The 19,359-nt window shown below is 38.9% G+C and overlaps 2 protein-coding genes across 2 annotated transcripts; one reads left to right on the top strand and one right to left on the bottom strand.

Annotated features, from left to right (window-relative positions):
- Positions 1 to 668: 668 nt before the first annotated feature.
- sass6 (SAS-6 centriolar assembly protein) lies at positions 669 to 10,846 on the top strand. The gene is made up of 16 exons (XM_020080505.2): positions 669 to 1,005; positions 2,605 to 2,665; positions 2,746 to 2,825; positions 2,918 to 3,022; positions 3,156 to 3,324; positions 3,797 to 3,874; positions 4,288 to 4,407; positions 4,640 to 4,831; positions 5,902 to 6,096; positions 6,645 to 6,734; positions 6,894 to 7,073; positions 7,879 to 7,960; positions 9,268 to 9,377; positions 9,618 to 9,721; positions 9,793 to 9,884; positions 10,426 to 10,846. Exons 1-16 carry the CDS (start codon positions 944 to 946, stop codon positions 10,476 to 10,478), a joined length of 1,773 nt encoding a protein of 590 aa, XP_019936064.2. The 5' UTR covers positions 669 to 943; the 3' UTR covers positions 10,479 to 10,846.
- A 1,338-nt stretch (positions 10,847 to 12,184) lies between these two features.
- On the bottom strand, positions 12,185 to 16,287 carry ahsg1 (alpha-2-HS-glycoprotein 1). Its single transcript, XM_020080552.2, has 7 exons — positions 16,017 to 16,287; positions 15,510 to 15,620; positions 15,303 to 15,387; positions 14,791 to 14,948; positions 14,466 to 14,582; positions 12,877 to 12,954; positions 12,185 to 12,744 (listed from the first exon to the last, which is right to left on the bottom strand). The coding sequence occupies exons 1-7, from the start codon at positions 16,212 to 16,214 to the stop codon at positions 12,307 to 12,309; spliced, it is 1,185 nt and encodes a 394-aa protein (XP_019936111.2). The 5' UTR covers positions 16,215 to 16,287; the 3' UTR covers positions 12,185 to 12,306.
- Positions 16,288 to 19,359: the final 3,072 nt, after the last annotated feature.

Raw genomic sequence — 19,359 nt, 5'->3', positions numbered from 1 at the left:
ATGCATGAGAATATCTCTCTAAACATGTCAACTTGAGATGACCCTTTCATAGATGTTGCTGGCTTGGTGGTTGGCACAGTCTATAGACCAAGGGTTTAAATCTTCCAGAGTCCTCTGCTGAAGACCATGCATATTAAATGTCATTGTTGAGAGACGTTTCCCATGAAAAATTGACTAATGAATTATATGAGCTCACTCTGTGCTGAATGAGGAGCATATTTCAATCCCAGGAGCAGCACCAACATAACAGAAGTGAGAAGCCTGATCTCCATTTGAGCCGATAAGAATGAAGAAATGATTAAAGCTTTAAATTAAAATATCATCTCCTTCTGTTAATGTCTTTAAAAAAATGTTTTGTTGTTCTTTGCATTAGATATTTTTTTTACCTTAGTTATTTTTGCCTGTGAGTCATTCACACATTCTTTGAGTTAAAATGTATGCCTGCAGGTTTGCACACTCAAATGAATAAAGCATTTAGATATAGGCATTATAAAATGAACTATTATTTATTACACTCACATAACCACTGTCACGTCTGTCTTCATGAAATCGCCTCTGTATTTCCATCTCACTTACGTGTGTGTGTGTTTTGTAGGGACCTCAACGTGTACATGTTGTACTCCCAGTCACTAGGTGGCGCTGTAACGCTTTAACTCTCACCGCCATCCCCCGGATGAAGAAAGAGGATAACTCGTGTTCTGTTTCCAGGCTGATTCATTCGGCGGGTGAAAGGCGCCAAATCCAAAGTGGGAGAAAAACAACAGAACCCTGCTGACCCCGTGTGATGGAGACCACCGCCTCCTTTTAGCTTCACCCGCCCGACGTTAGCGTTAGCTGCCTGACGCCAGCTTCAGCCGCCTAGCATTAGCTTTAGCTGCCTCGCTTCTTTAATGTGCCTTTAACGTGACCCGCTGTCTGTGAGTAAGTAAGTAAAGGACTCAACATGGAGGAGCTCTTCAGCAAAGTGCTGCAAGTGAACGTGAGGTGCAGGGACTGCGAGGAAAGGTAAGAGACGACATGTTTCTACCGCCTCTCAATGGACGCCACAAAACCACAATGCTCGTTTTATTTACCATCACTTCTCATTATCCTTCAAGTGTCATCGATAAGACAATCCTCACACATTTGACCTGACAGTTCACCGCAGTTTGGTCGAACGTGTTGATATTTGAACTTGAACTTGTCCATTTCTAACCACTGGTCACTGATCGGACAGAAAACGTCATAGTGTCAATGAGAAGGAGAAGAAAATATCCTCTAGGCTTTTTTTAAAGCAAGCTATTAATAACAGAAGAAAGGTACAGTGACAAACTGTGACTCCATTGAAGATAAAGTTTCCTGATCAAAACATACTCACCCCTCGTGAGAACAGTTGATTTCATGGGACATGTTTTAAAAGTTCAATTAACAGTAACCTGGGCTTTTAAAATAATACTTGAATACAAAATAAGGAAGTGAAGAAAGAGGAAGAGTAAATCTTTTTCTGACGTAAGTATTTAGACTTTTATTTGTATCATATACAAACTATGATTTGTGTCCCTACACTTTTTCACACAGTTAGGAATCTTCCTAATCAAAATAGACCACAGCCTGAAATTGAACCCACAATATAAACATCTATAATCTTGTATAATGATACAGGGCAAAATAACCATGATACAAAATGCACTGATGTCCCTGCTGGGCTGTCATTACAATTACTGGAACAAAATCATATATACAGCAGTGTGACATGTGACTGTTATGCTGGTTAGCTGGGGTGGATAATAACCCAGAGACAAGATGAAATTGGATTATATACAAACACAGACAGAACCAAATAATCCAAGATATGAATTTGATAGTTGAACCAAAAATGATAATTCACTCATTATCCACTCAGCACTTTTCCGATGGAGAGGTGGGTGAAGGGTTTGAGTCCACAAAACCCTGAGGCTCCAAAAGCGTTTTGTGGACTCAAACACTTCACCCACCCCTCCATCTGCATAGTGTTGAGTAGAAATTGAATTTTCATGTTTGGGTGAACTATCCCTTTGTTGGTCGAGGTCTAAACCAAACTGTAGATTTGGTCTGATTGTTACCTCCCTACTCATGATGCATGTTGCAACATTAAAGGTTGACAAATGGGAGATGACAGTGTGTCACTTGTGACAGATCAATTTAGTTGTGCGTACGAGTTGTAATGTAAACCTTGGCAAAAGATAATATTGTTAGTGATTTGCACTCGTTGTATAAAGTCCTGTGTCCATTGGTCTGATCTTGTGATGTCCATTCATAATTATATAATGTAAAACAGATTGTAGTAGTGGGAGATGAATATCACATTTATTTTGAATGTAAGGAAAATGAATTATAGAGAAAAGTATCTGCCAAATTATTATAAAATGTACAGTGGGTGCTGTTTTGCAGAACATAATTTCTTTGTTGTCATATTATTGTTGTCTTACAGTCTTATTTTATTCATTCATTTATTTAGTGGCCAATACCATCAATCACCTTAGCACAATCAAGGTTAGGGAAGTTAAAATGGGGGGTTGGGTGGTAGTGGCAATGACTGCATACCATACGTACTGTTTCAAGAGGTTTAAATGTTTAATTTTGCAGGAAAGCAAATATTCGTGTCATCATCAATCTTCAGTTGACAACAAGTCCAGTGCACAAACGGGTGAGTAGGATTTTTGTGTAAATAATCTAAATGAAGACAGGAAGTCTTCCTGGTGACTAACCTGTTGCTCTTGTTTATAGGATCTTCTAGTAAGACTAACAGATGATCTAGATCCATATTTTCTCTTCAACCTCTCTATATCAGAAGAAGATTTCCAGAGGTAAAGATTTACTCGTATAAGCTCAGTGTTTGAATTAAGGATGTTGTGAACAACTTTCACTGATGTTTTTTTCTATGTCATTGTCGGAGTAGTTTGAAAGTCCAGCAGGGGCTGCTGATCGACTTTGCATCATTTCCTCAGAAGTTTATTGACCTGCTAAATCTATGCTATTCTGAGCAAGGGTCAGACAATCCAAGGTACGATGAACATGTAATGCACATGGTTTTTCATCTTAAATTTAATCTGGTGGTTGGAAATATATTAGAGACACCTTTCAATATACTTCATTAAAACAACAGACCCTTTTTTGTTTATCATGTTTTTCCACAGGTTTCTCCTGCACTTGTCATGTCAGTCTTCAGTGCTTGAAGGCCCAGCTAACTTCAGTGTGGTAGAGACAAATGCATTCAAACACCTGAATCACTTGTCTTTACGCCTTGTTCAAGGCTCCGACAAGGAGATTAAGGACTATCTGGCAGTGTGTCTCTCATCTCTGAAGGTTTGCTCATTCAACATAATGTATCATCATAATACTGTCTGGCTTTTTGGATTGTAAAACTCAGTTTGAAGTTGTGTTTGTTTCATCAAAAGAAATGCTATTACTTTGGTATTTGTATGGTATGAATAGGGGAGAACATCTCATGAAATTGGAATATCAACCTTCACATGGATATTTAAGGAAGATGTAGACTTGAACTATATAAAATAAAAGTTCAATTATCACATCAAAGCTAGAATTTGTTGCTGTGTCTCAAATCACATACTTTCACATTTGCTATTTTGAGTGAATTCAAAATAACGAAAATTAAGTTTACTGTGGGTATCCTGATGGTCCATTCAGTCCAAAAATCAGTTAATAATGTTGACCTAGTGAAAGGTGAGTGGCCACCAACGTAGTTGGCAGTGTGGGTGTCCCCACATGTGTTTTCCCCATGTGATGATAATAAAGCCATGTCACCCAAATCTTTCAGTTAGAGAACCAGGCCCTGGATGCAAAGCTTAAGAAGACTGAAGACGATCTGTCCAGACAGCTGAGCTATGCTCAACAGGTATGCTGTCATTGAATGTGGTGTTTAAATACTTCTGTTGGTTGTAGCACTGTCACAATGGTAACTCTAGCTTTCCTCAGGGTCTAAATCAACAAATCATAATTGAGCTGAGATATCCAAATAGGTGACTTGTTTGTATAAAGTTCTAGATTTGGTGCAATAATAATGGCATAATCGAGAAGATGTTGACTGTATTCGATTTTGACTTCATACCAGTCTGCTCTTCTTTTCAAAATCCCACAAAAATCCAACACGTTCTCATTTCTTGCTGCTTTGGTTACTTATCATGCTTGGACACAAAGTTCAGTACTTTCATCACTGCCATTTAGTTTTCACTATCATGAAATTAGAAACATGGTAAAAGGTAAAAACCAAGCACTAGTTATCCTAACATGTCTGTATTTCCCTCATAGACTCTAACTGAGAAGACAAAAGAGTTGGACAAACTGCGTTCTGAGTGGACAGGTCAGAGCAGCTCTCTGTCCAGCCGTCATTCTCAGGAGTTACAGTTGGAGCGAGAGAAGGCTGTAGAGGTAAGGTCCCTTTTATTTTTCTGAGGCTGGCTCCACAACAGACGTAATCTAAAAGTACACTGTAAAACATCACATAGGGATTTAACTAAATCCATAAATATGTTGACTAGTTTGCATTTTTGGAAAGAAGCCATTTATTTGGAATATACAAATCTGATTATTGGCACAGCTGGGGATGACAGGGTTCTTAGACACTTTGAATTATCTGGTATTTGTTCTTGATATATTTCAGTTGCAAAGTAGGCTTCAGCAGCAGATTGAGCATCTCCGTCAGGACTTGGAGAGCACTCACAAGAAGAGTAGCCAGCAGCTTCATAGCAAAGTGACAGAGCTAGAGGCCTCCTGCAGAGAGCTGACGGAGAGGAAATACAAGAACGAGTCTTCCATCAGAGACCTGAAGATTAAACTAGTCGGTGCAGAGGAGGTAAGTGAACAAGGGGTCCAGATGAGGGGTGACTTGGCACAAAATACTTGTTTACTCGTTGCTCATGTTGCAGATTACATGAGAGGTGGTGCTGCAGGCAGAGTCAACACGTAACATCTTAATTCCATTACAGAGATCACATGTTTACAGCACATTGACACCAAAATCTCTCAAGGCATCATTGGCATCTTCTATGTGAATAGCACCGCTCTTTCATCCGGAGATTTTTTTTTTTTTTTTTTTTTTTTTTTTTGAATCTCCATGTTAGACACATCAACACACCCACTCATCCTGGATATCCGACATTGACAATCACATCCGCTTCATAATTGGGTCTTATCAGTAATGAGCAGTCTGTCCCTTTTTTGTCTATTGTTTATAGTTCTGGACTGTATCAATCGATCTTTATGTTAAGCCTGGATAGGATTGGGATCATCACTGGTTCATCACTTGTTTAATGCAAACATTATGCCTTTTGGAGTTTAAAACAGGGATGTCTGCAGGCCACAACCAGCATTTAAGATGATAAGAAGGTGTCATGAGCCTCAAATAGGTGCTAAAGTACTGACTTGGAACACAAATATTCACGAACAGAGTAAATGGTAATGGGACTAAGGTGGATCCTTGAAGAACACGTTTATCAACCATTGGAGGATTTATTTAAAATTATTAGCAACTAGAAGAGAGCACATACCTTCGCCGAGGCTGATTGGCCGATTTATTGCCGTATTGCCCATTAAGATCAGATACATAGACCAAGAAAAATATATATATATTCTTTTATCAGAAAAGTGATGTAACTACAACAAGTTTCTCAAAAATGTATACACAATCTAATTAAGCCTAGAATATACATGTCCACTGTGGCTGATATATGGACCAAATGTATTAAATGTGCAAAGTGAGCACAGGTCAGTGGCAAAGTGGTACATCCGGGACTAAGAAAAAAGAGTAGCATGACATTTTCAGAATTTTAGCATCGACTTGATAGCAAAGCATTGGTTCTCTTGACATCCCTATGTCTGTTACAGTGTTTATTTGACTTGGTATTACGTGTATTTCCTCTGTAGGAGTGCCAGCGCTCAAAGCAGCAGGTTCTGTCTCTGAGGAGGGAGAACAGCACTTTGGATACAGAGGTCCACGAGAAAGAGCGTTTGGTGAACCAGCTACAGATGAGAGTGGCTGTTCTGGACCAGGAGATCAAAGATAAGGATCAGCTGATGCGCCGCACAAAAGAGGTGCTGGAAGCCACTCAGCAGCAGAAGGTAAGAAATGCTTTTCCCAGCCTCTGTCATTACCCAGAAACCCATAACACATTATAATATCTCCTTATCCTATTGCAGACACACAACCTACTACTATCACAACACCTGAGAACCTTTAATTCCAGGTCTGAAAGTTCAGATACATGTCACCTCCAGTTAGAATTTGGTTTAAACTTGTTCAAAACTGTTCACTATTAGTAAAATAAAACCTGCATGTGTGTGCCTTCATGTAAATGAGCATTGACCCTGACTGCAGAGGAGAAGGAGAAGGGAAACACAGTGAGGCAGAGATATCCATTCAGAAGCACTGAAATTCTATTAACGATAATATTACCTTATTATCAACCATTAAATATTGGCTACTAAAATATATTCAAAGCCAAACATTATATATTTTATTCCTCTATGGCATAGAGCGCCATTGTTGTTCAAAAACAAGTAAACTGCCCCTCAACTGCACAAAATCATTAGTGCACTTAAAATGAATTCATCCACAGCTGAAAATGGTCCCATACGAAGTCACCATTTCTTCCTGTTTCTATTCCCAGGAATCAGTAGAAGAAAATGCTGAAAGTAAAGAACTTCAGATTAAAAAACTTGAAGCAACGGTGAAATCCCTGTCTGAGGAGCTGATAAAGGTTTGTGAGGCTGCATGCAGCGTGCTGGTGTAATGTAACTCCAAAACTGACCACATGATGGGATCATTTATTAACCCTTTATGACAAACATTACAATCTTAGACCAACAGACTGTGGTGTTCCTGTGTCTTTATTTATTTTATTTTTATTTTTATCCAGGCGAATGGTATCATTAAGAAGCTGCAGGGGGAGGTTCGAGGCCTAGTTGGGAAAATAAAAGTCAAAAACACTGTGACTGTGTCACAGGAGAAGGTCCTGCAGGACACATCTGAGAAACTTCAGAATGTGGAGAAGGATCTACAGAGCGCTCAGCAGCAGATCATCACCAAGGACGAGCAGGTGTGTCTTCAAATCATGAAACGGAATTTTAATTGCAGATGTCATCAATTGCTTTTCGATTAGCAAACATATCCATTCATTTTTCACCAGTCACTATTCAAATTCTTAATACAAACAAATCATCTGTTGATATAGAGTTAGGTAAAAGTCAGATTTTATTTATTTAGCCCTGTATCACACATTTGCCTCTTGGGGCTGAGCAAATTGTACAGAACACCTTTAACCAGGGAGGGGCTACCATGAAACCTTGATGGATTTTTTGACCAGTGTGGTGGGATTTCTACTTGTCCTCCTGCTGGCCAGTCCGACTATGACGGATTGGTCTTTGGGTTTTTGAGAGAGTGAGTGAGAGAGGGGCTTAGTGAATCAAGCAAAACAGAGATTTTTTATAACATGAGAACATTTTCAGTTCATAATGAATCTGGTGGGAAAAATTAGTCCGACTCGTCTAGTCTGACTAAAGTTACACTGAATACATAGCAGGAAAAAAAACCTTACAATACTTACACATCTATCCTGTGTTCAACTTTGAAGAAAATCGGAAACCAAGAGAGATTTATCTTCATGATGGCACCTCCCATCTTTTTATTTATTCATCACTATACTGTAAGTTCTCCCCCTGCATAGAAGAACTTGTTTCCATGTTGCCTTACACATAAGCTTTCCTGTTAAAGTCTTCAACTTATTTAACTCACAAACATGAACACATATCATGTCCTGCACCTTTGCTACCACCACACATTCACCTTGGAAAATGGTGAATTATTCCAGTGAATTTGATACCAATATTATATGTATTTTGCAGGTGTCAAAATTGAAGGAGCAGTTGGAGATGACGGTACAGAAGCTAAATGAAAGCAGAGAAGTGTTGAAAACTAATGAGAATGGTAAGGATGCTTGTGTCCCTCATTTTAACCGACCAATTGTCTTGCACTCACAACAATCTCTCTATTTAAACTTCTTTTTTTACAACACAAATCAAACTTCTGCTTTGAATAACAATTGTCTGACAATAACAAGTTTCCCACAATCATCCACACGTGCCACTGATGTGTCCATTAGTCTAAAACATTGTGGCTGATCTCAGAGGATGAACAGAAAATTCAATTCCTCCAGGATTCTGAATAATATATAAGCTACCTTCAGCAGTTTATAGGGACATCTCCCAGATGAAGTAGTTTCCATGACCTGCTCATCACATTGCGATTTATAGCGTCATGGACATAGTTATAATACTTAAATAAACAGATCTATTTACATAATAAAAACTGATCCTAATAAATGCATTTTCCATTTTCCAAATGAATCTATGTATGGACTATAACACTATTTCATTAGATCATATTTTAATGGTCAGTAAAAAGAGGAATTATATAAAGAATGTACAAATATAATAAAACATTATTACGAGTTCAAATTAAAGAGAGATTTAAAAACAACTATCAAAAAGTACATCATTAAAAATGACTGAATGGGATTTCGAAATTAAAGTGAAATCAGAAGGAGAAAACATTTTTTTTTTTTAAACTTTTTTTGTTTAGTTATCATTGAAGTGAAACACTGTAGGTGTTGTTTTAGGTAGTAAATAGGATTTAAGATAAACTTTTGTAAAGATATCTGATATTTGGGGATGAATATAAATAAAATGAGCAGGAAAAAACAAGGCTGTCATTGTTTCATTTTATATTAAATAAGCTGCAGAGCCAAAACAGCTTAAATGTGTTGCTGCCTAAATTATAATTGAAATTGTTAAAGTAATAGCAATGTTCACGTTGTACTACTTACTAAATAAAAACAGAAAAGACTCCACCATCAATTCTTAATGCTACATTTGAACTGTGGAGAATTAAACTGACTTTTAACTAACTTGTCACATCACTCCAGACCTTTCACATACATGATGTACAGTCTTATCTAATGTTTTCTTTATTATTATATTAGATTTATTAGGTTATTTTTCTCCTTTTTACTTCTTCTTTCTGGCCAATGAAATAGTTATTAAGTCTGTTATACTTATTCATGGATTGTACGTGAAATGGTTGAAACTGTTACTGTGACAAAAATAAGAATAAATGATGTTTTCTTGTCACCAAACCGAATAGACAGTTTGATGAGGGGACTCAGATCATTACATTAGAATGCCATGCCAGTTTTGCTTTACTCTAATCTCTGTATCATTTCTCTTTCTCCACAGTTATAAATTGGCTTAACAAGCAGCTGAATGAAAAGCAGCTGTTCAGAAGTCCACAGCCTCCAGAATGTGTGGGCAATCCTTCAGTTTTATCCACAACCACTGGACTAAGGGTAGGACATATTAGCTGTGTCGGGCCAAACTGAGTAATACACTCTTTGTTGCCATTATCCTTTCCACTTGCTCACAGTTTTAAGCATACAATCACCATGTAATCACACATATAAAATACAACTGTTCTCAAACATATCTTGATATATTAGTGATGTTTTACATTTGTATTAGGTTTGTAGCCTCATGCCTCACTCTTTAACTCTGAAACCAATTAAAGGCATCATTGTATTTTTTTTCAGGCTCAGTTTTATCCTCAAACAGTCAAACCTGCTGTATCTCCTGGGGTGTCGGCGGACGTCACCCCCGCTGAACAGCGAGCATTGCAGCCAGCCAGCAGACAGATGTGAGTTTGAATGATCGATCTTTCAGACCAAGAGCTGGTTATGTGTTAAAGCACATATGTTTTCTCTTCAGTGGTGACTACCCAGGTCTGGATTCTAAGTACTTTGAGAGGAGAGATGACAGCATCCCGATCTATGGTCTGTCCTCTAATCTGCTTCACAGAGGTAAAACTCATAATCTATTCACCTTCTATGTTAAGTACCTTGAGATAATGTATATTTTGATTTGGTGCTATACAAATAAAATTGAATTGAATTAGAGTACTGCCTTGACTGTAAGCTACAGAATATTCAGTCTAAAGATTAAATACTGGTTTCTGGTGACTGATTTCTAATGTCAGTATTAATTGTGTTAGGCCAGTGATGCTGGTACAAGATATATAGTCTGTTCATGATGCTCACTGTGTCAGGTAGGTGATTATTGAATTATTGATTCTCACCACGACATAAAAGACAAGCACCCTAATAACAGTTTGCTGTCTTTACGACATATGGAAATATATGGAAAAGACTTCCAGTGACAAAAATGTAAACAAGCTCGGCATCCTGAGTGGTGTCTATGATACAACCTCTACTCTCTTTCGTAGTTCCATCATCAGTCCTCTTTCACTTCGCCATGTTAGCATCCATGCAGTTTCAAACTTGGGAGTTTTATGGAAAATTAATCAGATAATTGAAATTAATTTCTTTAAATGTTTATTTTCAGAGTTCGCTCAGCAAACAAAGCCTCCTGTAGCTTCTGCTTACTTCTCTGCCTGAAGCAGGAACTGCTAGATTCAAGGACAGAAAGACTTTCAACTCAAGGTGGAAAGCAAAACCATAAAATGGTTTTCTTCAGCTGTTTTACAGAACTTTTACTTACCTGCTGTGCTTCACTAACTTGTTTTTGGGTGGCTGTTGTTGATGTTTTAATTTATTTGCCGATGAATCTACTTGTCTGTCTTCTCATTTGTGGTTAAGATAAATGCTGTTAAGACCGGTAGATTCCAATGATCGTGGAGAATGTATTTATCTACAAATGTCTTCTTTCGCATTCACAGCATTGTTTGCCATATTTAAGTATTTATTTTATCTGTTTCTTTAGTATTTCTGTTATATAAAGTGTAATAAACAGATTTCCATCCTAATTGATATTTACAGTTATTTCATTGATTAATGTAATCTCTCTTTAAACTATCAAATTTACAAAATATGTGAAGTGGAAATATTGGTGGTGTTCAATGTTTACCATCTCATTGCTGTGTCATCTAACTCTTCATTTGAAGAAGTGTTAGCAAAAGTGTTAGCAATATAACAACTTAAACTATTGGAACTATTCGCCATTTAATGCTGATTTTATCTTGTTTAATTCGTCATTAATTATTTTGTGGGTCAATATGTAACAATTAGCCAAAAGTCAAATTCATACTCCAAAAAAATAGAATGCAGCATATTACCAGAAAGTTGAAGTATCTGCCCTATCATAAATGAATGAAATGCCCTCTTTGGCCCTCCCCCTCCTCTATACCTTAGTGGGACTGGCCATCGGGCACACCAGGATAAGTCCATGTTAAAGAATGAACTTTTTTTCTCTTTTTTATTTTCTGACCCTTTTAGCCATGTGTGCTTGGCCGATGACTGGCCTACACTTCAACCCTCATCTTGAGCTAAGTTTGAGGGAGGTTATTGTCAATCCTTGATTTAATTTCTCAGGGTTTGCCTTCCTCAGTGATTTTTTTTTTTGTGTGTATATTTTGTGTTTGTGTATCTGAATCTATTTCGTTGTTACATAATTTTCTAAAAAAAAACAAAACAAATGATCCTACAGGTTTACGGAGCGACTGGCTGAAGGGGTAGAGCATTTGTCCTCAAACTAGAATATCAGCTGCTCAAAATCCAGCTCATGCCGAAGTGTCCTAACCCCAAGATGCTGAAACCCCCCCCAAAAAACATAAATGTTGAATGCACTAATTGTACATTACATTTAGCTGAAGCTTTTATCCTAAGTGACTTACAATAAGTGCATCAACCATGAGGGAACAAACCCAGAACGGACGACTTACTGCTGTCCTGAAGTCAATGGGGAGCTTGTTGCACCATTTAGGAACCTGGACAACAAACAGTCGTGATTTTGTTGAGTGGTTAGCTCACAGCGAACCGATTGGCAGAGCGGAGTGGATGGGCTCGGGGGTAAGGTTAAAGACCAGTCGAGCTGCTGCAGTGATCGGATAGCACTAGCGGGTAGACCAGCCAGGAGGGAGTTGCAGTAGTCTAGGTGTGAGATGACCAGAGCCTGGTCTAATTGTAAGTTGCTTTGGATAAAAGCGTCGACTAAATGTAATGTTGTTTATGTAATCTAACTATGTAGGACTAAGTGGTGGTTATTGTATCCTGTTGTAGTGATTCATACCCCACACTCTGTATAAATCTCTTAATAACTGAGACGTTCTGAGTCATGTTCTACAAAATGAGGCAGCTCGTTGACAGAAGTTTGAATGACAGACATGACACTTTATTGTATGTGTGCTGTTAGGACCATTTTTGTGTGCATTAGAGACTCCGAGAAGTCTTCTGAACAGTGCCTGTCAATGATTGTTGTGCTTGTGTTTCAGGACTGCTCTGGTTTTGCGTCATGGCGTGGTTCAGGTAGAGGCTTGGGACAAATGGGGTGGATAGCTGGGTCACTGTTGGGCAAGACTCCATTGCAGGGATTGATAAAGAAGGGGCGCACTTTTGCTGGCATAACTGGGTCGACACCGAATGGAGGTCCATGAGATTGAACTTGAACAGGGGGTGAGGTTCCTCCACCGCCAGCATGGGGTGGGGGCCCTCGAATATCATCATGAGCATGGGGTGGGGGCCCTCGAATATCATCATGAGCATGGGGTGGGGGCCCTCGTCTATCATGAGCATGGGGTGGGGGCCCTCTTCGAATAAAGGGATGATCATCATCTCGGTCAGGGTGGCCAACAGGATCAGGAGGAGGCATTGGATGAGACCGTCTACAATGGGGCTCCTGCTCACCTGGGCCGAGAGCAGTAGTGTTCTGTTCAGAAGAACAGACAAAGAGTGAGTTGAAGTGTATATAGCTATGAATAACGTCAGATATCTGGTTCTGGAGTATTACTAGACACACCACAGGTTTGGGGGAACATTCATGTTTAGAATATAGACTCACCACTGGGGTATAATAATCACATTCAACAGACTGAAGTCCAGCTCCATTTGTATAAGATGAACGGCAGGTAGCATAATGCTTTTAAGAGAAGAGAGAGAGACAGTGAGAGCGAGTGGGACACAGAAACACAGAACGAGAGACATACTGATATTATATTTGAAAACAAGGCACTGCCTGTAGCTCTGATTTTAGACTTTCATATTACTGTGGGGATCATCGACATGGTTACTATTTGATTTTGAACATAAAATATATATGTTGGGAAAAACAATTTGTCAATAAATAATAAACAGATTTTCAAGGAGAAATATAAAATAAGAAATGATGTTCGAAAAGAAGTAAGGACAAGATACAATGCTTGTCTAGCCCTACCCCTAATTTATGTCAATACACCAATAATTCAATTCATCACATACTACTGCTACTATAACTGCTAATGTTATTCCTACTAATAATAAAAAAATAGCACCAACTCTTCGAAGTGCTTCACAAACTTAAATAAAACACACTAAAACAATGAGAAAAAACAATAATTACATGACATCTAAACTCTAGTGACTGTGGGTGATCAGCAGTTTCAGAAATACTCAAACTCTAGGTAAAAATATCAGAAACACTTTGCATACTTCGCTATTTTGAGTTCGTTCATTTGAGTAATATTGTTGTTAATTGTCAGATTTAATAATGAAAGATTCTACAGTTTTAGCAGAGACAAAAGACATAGACCCGATGATCACAACTCTTTAACCGATCAGACTTTAGATTGAGTTAGAGGTACAGTGTGTGATATCTAGTGTTGCATGTTGCAGCTGAACACCCCTCACCTCACCCTCTCCTTCCAAACATGAAAAAGAACCTGTGGTAGACTTTAATTGTTATAAAAACTCAAAAGGTGTTTAGTTTGTCCAGACTGGACTAATGTAAAAAACATGGCGGCCTCTGTAGAGAGGACCCCCTCGATGTAAATATAAAGTATTTAAATATAAAGAACCTTTTCTGGGCTAAAGAAAACTACAATTCATACACTTTAGATGAAATGAACTAGTGAAAGTTCCCTTTCACCTAAATCTTACACACTGGACCCACCCAATTAACATAATAAATACGAAAATGAAAGTAGAAATGAATAAATAAATCAATGTAGGAATACAGACTCAGATCACAAACTGTATCTGTTTTGTCATGCTCATGTTATTTTTGCCCTTCATATGCTCTCAGTATGTATGTTTTAATATTTTTCAATTAAATACAATTTCCGGTAAGTCCACTGCTCTGATAAGTATATCATGTACATAGTGTTCTACATGTGAGTGTACTGACAGTACTGGCAGATTGAGACACGGTTATTGAGGACCTCATGAAGTGCATCGTCAATTGCATGAACTGTTTTGAATGGGCAGTTGTGAAGATTGCATCTCTAACATACTTCACCCTCACATAAACTGTGATCCCATCAATGACATTACATCCTTAAGATCTCCTTGTGTCTTGTGTTTAAAGTCTACATGAAAGTCTGCTCACATATTCTGATCTCTTATCAGTTCAGTACACATCGTCCCAAAACCTCTGTATGAAAGAGTTCTACTTACGGCTCTGTCAGGGCAGAGGGGCTCGCATGCTTCAGGGACAATTCTGGATCCCATTGGGCAATGACTCTCCACAATTACAAACTCAGCAGCGTAGAACATCCCCTGTGACGGTATGTACTGAGGGAGGAGAAGGTCAGAGTAAATCAGGGACATGTGCAGGGTTTAAAGGGATACACACTGCTGTGTGATATAGTCAAATTTGGAATGGCACTTGTCAATGAGGGAAAAAGTGGATTTTCTGGTCAGTGGTTAGGGTTTGATTAAGGTTGGGGATTAGGGATTGGTAAGTAGAGTCTGTGCGTGCGTTTGTGCAAATTCTTTGTACCCCACTCAACACTCGTCCCACTTCCTTCAGGACGTAGTAGTGCATGTTGGTGTTGTTCATGTTGACTTTTTGCACAGCTTTTCTAACAGAGTTGACACCCTCGAGGCTGGAGAGTGATATCAGCGAGGGACAGTCAGGGCACATCCCTATCATCTCCCCTACATACACACACAGAATTCTTTTTGTGAATCAACCTGCTTACTTAGGAGTGTTGATATCACGTGTTTGTGAGGTGAATTGTGATGATAACTGTAACACAAAATTGCTTCACAGTGAGAAAGTGTATGTGTTTTTATATACACTCACATAATAAATAAATACTATGATAAATACTTACTAATAATACAATAAATAAATATCAGTACAGAGCTAAAAAGTTGTGACTTTTCATTCTGATTTCAGCTTCAATCAAAACATAGTGGAGATTGGCACTTAATGCAAAAAACAAACAAACAGTGGGGAACTGTTCTATCTGGTGCTGGGTTGGGATACAATTAAGAAGAGAAGCCCACCTTTTCGCGTGTCACAGTTGTATCTGTTGACATCAGCTTTGCCAGATTTTACTGTCATCATGACAGTGCAGTTTGCCTTCACTATCTGCAGAGAAACAGAGACAGTGAACTGCACATACTGCAAAGCAAGATCCTGGAGAAAAGATGAAAGTAACGTAGGTTTAATAATGGGGAACTAGTTTAAATAAATAGTTGTTTAGCATTTACAGTTTCAGAATCATAACGGGTTTCACAGTCCTCGAAGTGTTTGGGGATGACAGTGGGACACTTTGTCTCCAGAAGGTCCAAGTGTAACTCAATGGTACATCCGTCATCAACCTGGAAATAACAGAGAGGAAATCACTCTTTTTCATGTCCCCGCAGAACTAACAGTCTTGTTTTTGCCACGCAGACATTGTGGCCAATGGAATATAATCAAGAAAATATGCAGACAACATCTTAATGTCCAAAAACACATTGTTCCCCAGTCCTCCTTATGGACTGCCACACACGTTTTACTCACTCCATTCCTGCAGGTAGGGCTACAGTGTACAATTAATAAGTAATTGCATATCTTATTTGGAATGTAACATTAGAATCTACAATGTGGAAGTAAAAAGACAATATTACAGTCTGAGTTGATTTGCAATTAAATCTAAATAATAAACATTTTCACAGGACTACAACCTAAAGTCAAATTAAACGATAATAGTTCTCCTATTCTGGTTGCAATACCATCTCCATTTTGTTCCCTTTGATCCCACTGAGCCGGAACTTGTAGCCATGGATGTGGTGCTCGTTGATGTCATGCAGTGCCAGACGTGCTGCTGCAGCACTGTTATCCTCATTGCACGTCACCGGCTCCAAAGCTGGAGCAGCGCTGCAGAGCAGCACCGCTGAGACCAGCAGCACCAGGACATGTAATGCCTTCATGGTGCAGAGGGGAGAGATACCACTGACGGCTGCAGCCGGGCATGTTATATAGACTTGGACAGGTTAACAAGAGCCAGTGGGAGGCAGAGAGAGTGGCAAACAGGAGGAGGGATGAGGGGGAGGGAGATAGGAGACAGAAGAAGTGTAGCATGAGGACAAGAACACAGCGCTGCCAAAGTCCAAGAACAAACAGAGACTTTAACCTGAGCAGCACAGCTTGTTTTGGAACCCTGTCAGTCTCTACAGCTTTTTGCTGCCACTATACCAGCACTTCAACTTAATAAGATGCACTCACAGCTTCATAACTTTTCATGTTGCACTTGTACTACAGTACATACTGGAAGAGCACTTCTACACCCAGTGATTGTCATGTTGGCTGGGACACTGTCGAGCTGCCACAGCATACACAGGGCAGACGATGTTTGGAGTAGCCACTTGACAGGGAGGAGTAAAAAGTTGCCATTGTTGTCATTTTCGTGTTTGACCCTGTCAGCCTCACATAACAGGAACTTACCACCTGCTCAGGTCCCTCGTTGAACCATAGAACAGTTTTTTCCTAGTCTTATCAACAAGGCCCAGAACCCACCCTGACACTCTTTCACACTCCACCTCTGCCTCCATATGTCACATTGACACTGCATTAACTACTCTATGCGTTACATTAACGCTCAGCTACATACTTATATTGGAAATACTCTGCATAGTGCGAACACTTGCACATTGTACCTACTCAGCTGTACTGCTCTTCCTATTTTTCCTTTTCTACCTTCAAAAACATACTGTGTACATATTTTTTTTATTTATATTGTTAAATTTTAATACTTGATTTTTTGTTGTTGTTGTTGTTGTTATATTTAGAGATGTCTGACATGCACCAACAACATCAAAACAAATTCCATGTAAGTGTAAACTTACTTGGTAATAAAAGCTTTTCTGATTCTGATTCTGATTCTGATATCATTCTATGAACCACTAAGCCACAAAAAATGACCTACTGTTGAGCAGTGGAGCATTTCTTGGACTGAACAGTCAAATTAGCTCGATCGAGACACTGTAGTGTCTTTGAGATGCTCATTCTGCCATGTGAGGCTACAGATGATAATATCCTCAGCTGATAGGACTCGGAGGCTGTATAACAGTGAATAATAACCCTGAGGAGTTCTGAGGGTGGTCTGTCCTCAGCAGCTAAGGGGCACCTGCCCAAAGCCTTTATACCAGTTTTCATGCTGATGCACACATTCATACATTTAACATTTATTGACACACTGACGAAGGATCTTTGAGGATGCCGTGTTTACCAAGGAGGTCCACCCACTAAGAACAACTGCTGGCTATTGATCTCTAGGGACAGACCCAAATACATTTGACCGTTTTCTGTGCTTTGGTGCAGAAACCAGTCAGATGAAAGCTGCCTGTTGTTTACTGAGCATTAATTACTCATCACAGAACTCTGCATCACCACCATGACCACTATTCAACTATTTACATCAATATGTTTCCCTAGTGCATTTTTGTTCAAAAGAAACACTATATTTTTGCAATGGACACTTTAATTTCTGCCATATGTGGGGAACAGCTGTGGCTAAGGGGTAGAACGTTCGTCCTCCAACCAGAAGGTTGGCAGTTTGATCCCAGTCTTCCCTATCTGCATGCCGAAGTGTCCTTGGGCAAGATGCTGAACCCAGAATTGCTCCTCATAGAAAACAAAAGGGCTGCATATAGATACACTGTATGAATGTGTGTATGTGAATGTGCACTGTAAAGTGCTTTGAGTGGTCATCAAGAAAAGCACTATATAAATACAAACAATTTACCATTGCTGATTGAACGTCACTTTATAGCAGAAAGACATCGGGAAGTCAGGTGAGTTGATATGAAGAGTGATGGAGAAGAGCTCATGTTCACATTCAGTTTCCATTTGCAGTTTGGTTGAGTTTCTTCATCAAGGAGGTCATGTTCTGTACGATTGTGTATAATACTGGACGATAAACAATTCATTCAAAGCAGCATTAAGGGGACTGACATTCATGACGGTGTGAAATTTGGTGCAGATCCAAATTAAATTCTGGATTTAGTAAATTCAAATCTGGTTTTAAAAGGGGACTGTTGTAATAATTAAAACTGTTAACTTATAATTCTTAGTAACTTTTATCATTATTGTAATTTGCTTTTAGCATTTACTATAGAAACTACACTTGTAATACAACTGTAAAATGTATCCATTCATTTAAATTTAAGGGTGAACTATAACCTTCATTCATCCACACATCTGGGTAACAGCTAATGTTGCAGGCTCATGAACTTAAAAAGCTAAGCCATGATTTATGTATCATACAGAGAAACTTCATTCAATCAGTCAAATTCAATCCAATTTGATTTGTATAGCCCATATTCACAAATCACAATTTGTCTCATACAGGGCTTTAACAAGGTGTGACATCCTCTGTCCTTAGCCATCAACAAGAGTAAGGAAAAAGTAAAAAAAACCTTTTAACAGAGACAAAAAATAACGTAGAAACCTCTTAGAGAGCCACATGTGAGGGATCCCTCTCCCAGGACGGACAGAAGTGTAATAGGTGCCACGTGTAATGGAGAACGTCAGAAAAACAAGAGTAATTACAGCATTGGCTAGAGTGAATAGTTTGTAGCATGATGGAAGGTAAATGAATTGAGGAGTTATTGTCAGTAATGGTATTTATAATGGTAAGTATCTGAGGAGACATATTGTCTATCAAGCAGTCTTGTTGTAATCATAGTCCACAATCGGCTGCCACCACGATCAGGATACACCAGTATAATCCATCATCCTGATCCATTGCCGCCATCATGACCCACCATCAGCTGCCACCTTAATCGTGGTCCACCACTACGATCAGATGCCAGCACAATACAGGATCCGCCATTATGATCACGATCTCTGATTCGCAATCCACCATCATAATCCATAATGTGACCGCAGTTGCGGCCCTGGATCTGCGAGCAATTAGTCACAGGGACTCCAGGGAAGAAGTCAAGTCAATAACATGTATTGATGTGATATTAAGTTATTTGATGTGATAAGGAGGGAGAAGAGGAAAGAGAAACTCCATGTGTCATGTGTCCCTCGACATTCTAAACCTATAGCAGCATAACTAAGAGCAGATCT

Source organism: Paralichthys olivaceus, chromosome 3, assembly GCF_024713975.1.
Source record: "Paralichthys olivaceus isolate ysfri-2021 chromosome 3, ASM2471397v2, whole genome shotgun sequence".
In the NCBI taxonomy this organism is placed as follows: domain Eukaryota; kingdom Metazoa; phylum Chordata; class Actinopteri; order Pleuronectiformes; family Paralichthyidae; genus Paralichthys; species Paralichthys olivaceus.
The sequence above is the reverse complement of the archived record's forward strand: the minus strand, read 5'-3'. Positions and strand labels throughout refer to the sequence as shown.

What these genes read in the sequence shown, in the direction of transcription:
- sass6 (XM_020080505.2), top strand. Translation starts at nt 944, where the DNA reads ATGGAGGAGCTCTTCAGCAAAGTGCTGCAAGTGAACGTGAGGTGCAGG. An exon ending in AAGCCACTCAGCAGCAGAAG is followed by an intron (nt 6,097 to 6,644) that starts GTAAGAAATGCT and finishes TTCTATTCCCAG; the next exon opens with GAATCAGTAGAAGAAAATGC. An exon ending in TGTCTGAGGAGCTGATAAAG is followed by an intron (nt 6,735 to 6,893) that starts GTTTGTGAGGCT and finishes ATTTTTATCCAG; the next exon opens with GCGAATGGTATCATTAAGAA.
- ahsg1 (XM_020080552.2), bottom strand. Translation starts at nt 16,214, where the DNA reads ATGAAGGCATTACATGTCCTGGTGCTGCTGGTCTCAGCGGTGCTGCTC. An exon ending in AAGGGAACAAAATGGAGATG is followed by an intron (nt 15,621 to 16,016) that starts GTATTGCAACCA and finishes TGTTATTTCCAG; the next exon opens with GTTGATGACGGATGTACCAT. An exon ending in GTGATTATTATACCCCAGTG is followed by an intron (nt 12,745 to 12,876) that starts GTGAGTCTATAT and finishes TCTTCTGAACAG; the next exon opens with AACACTACTGCTCTCGGCCC.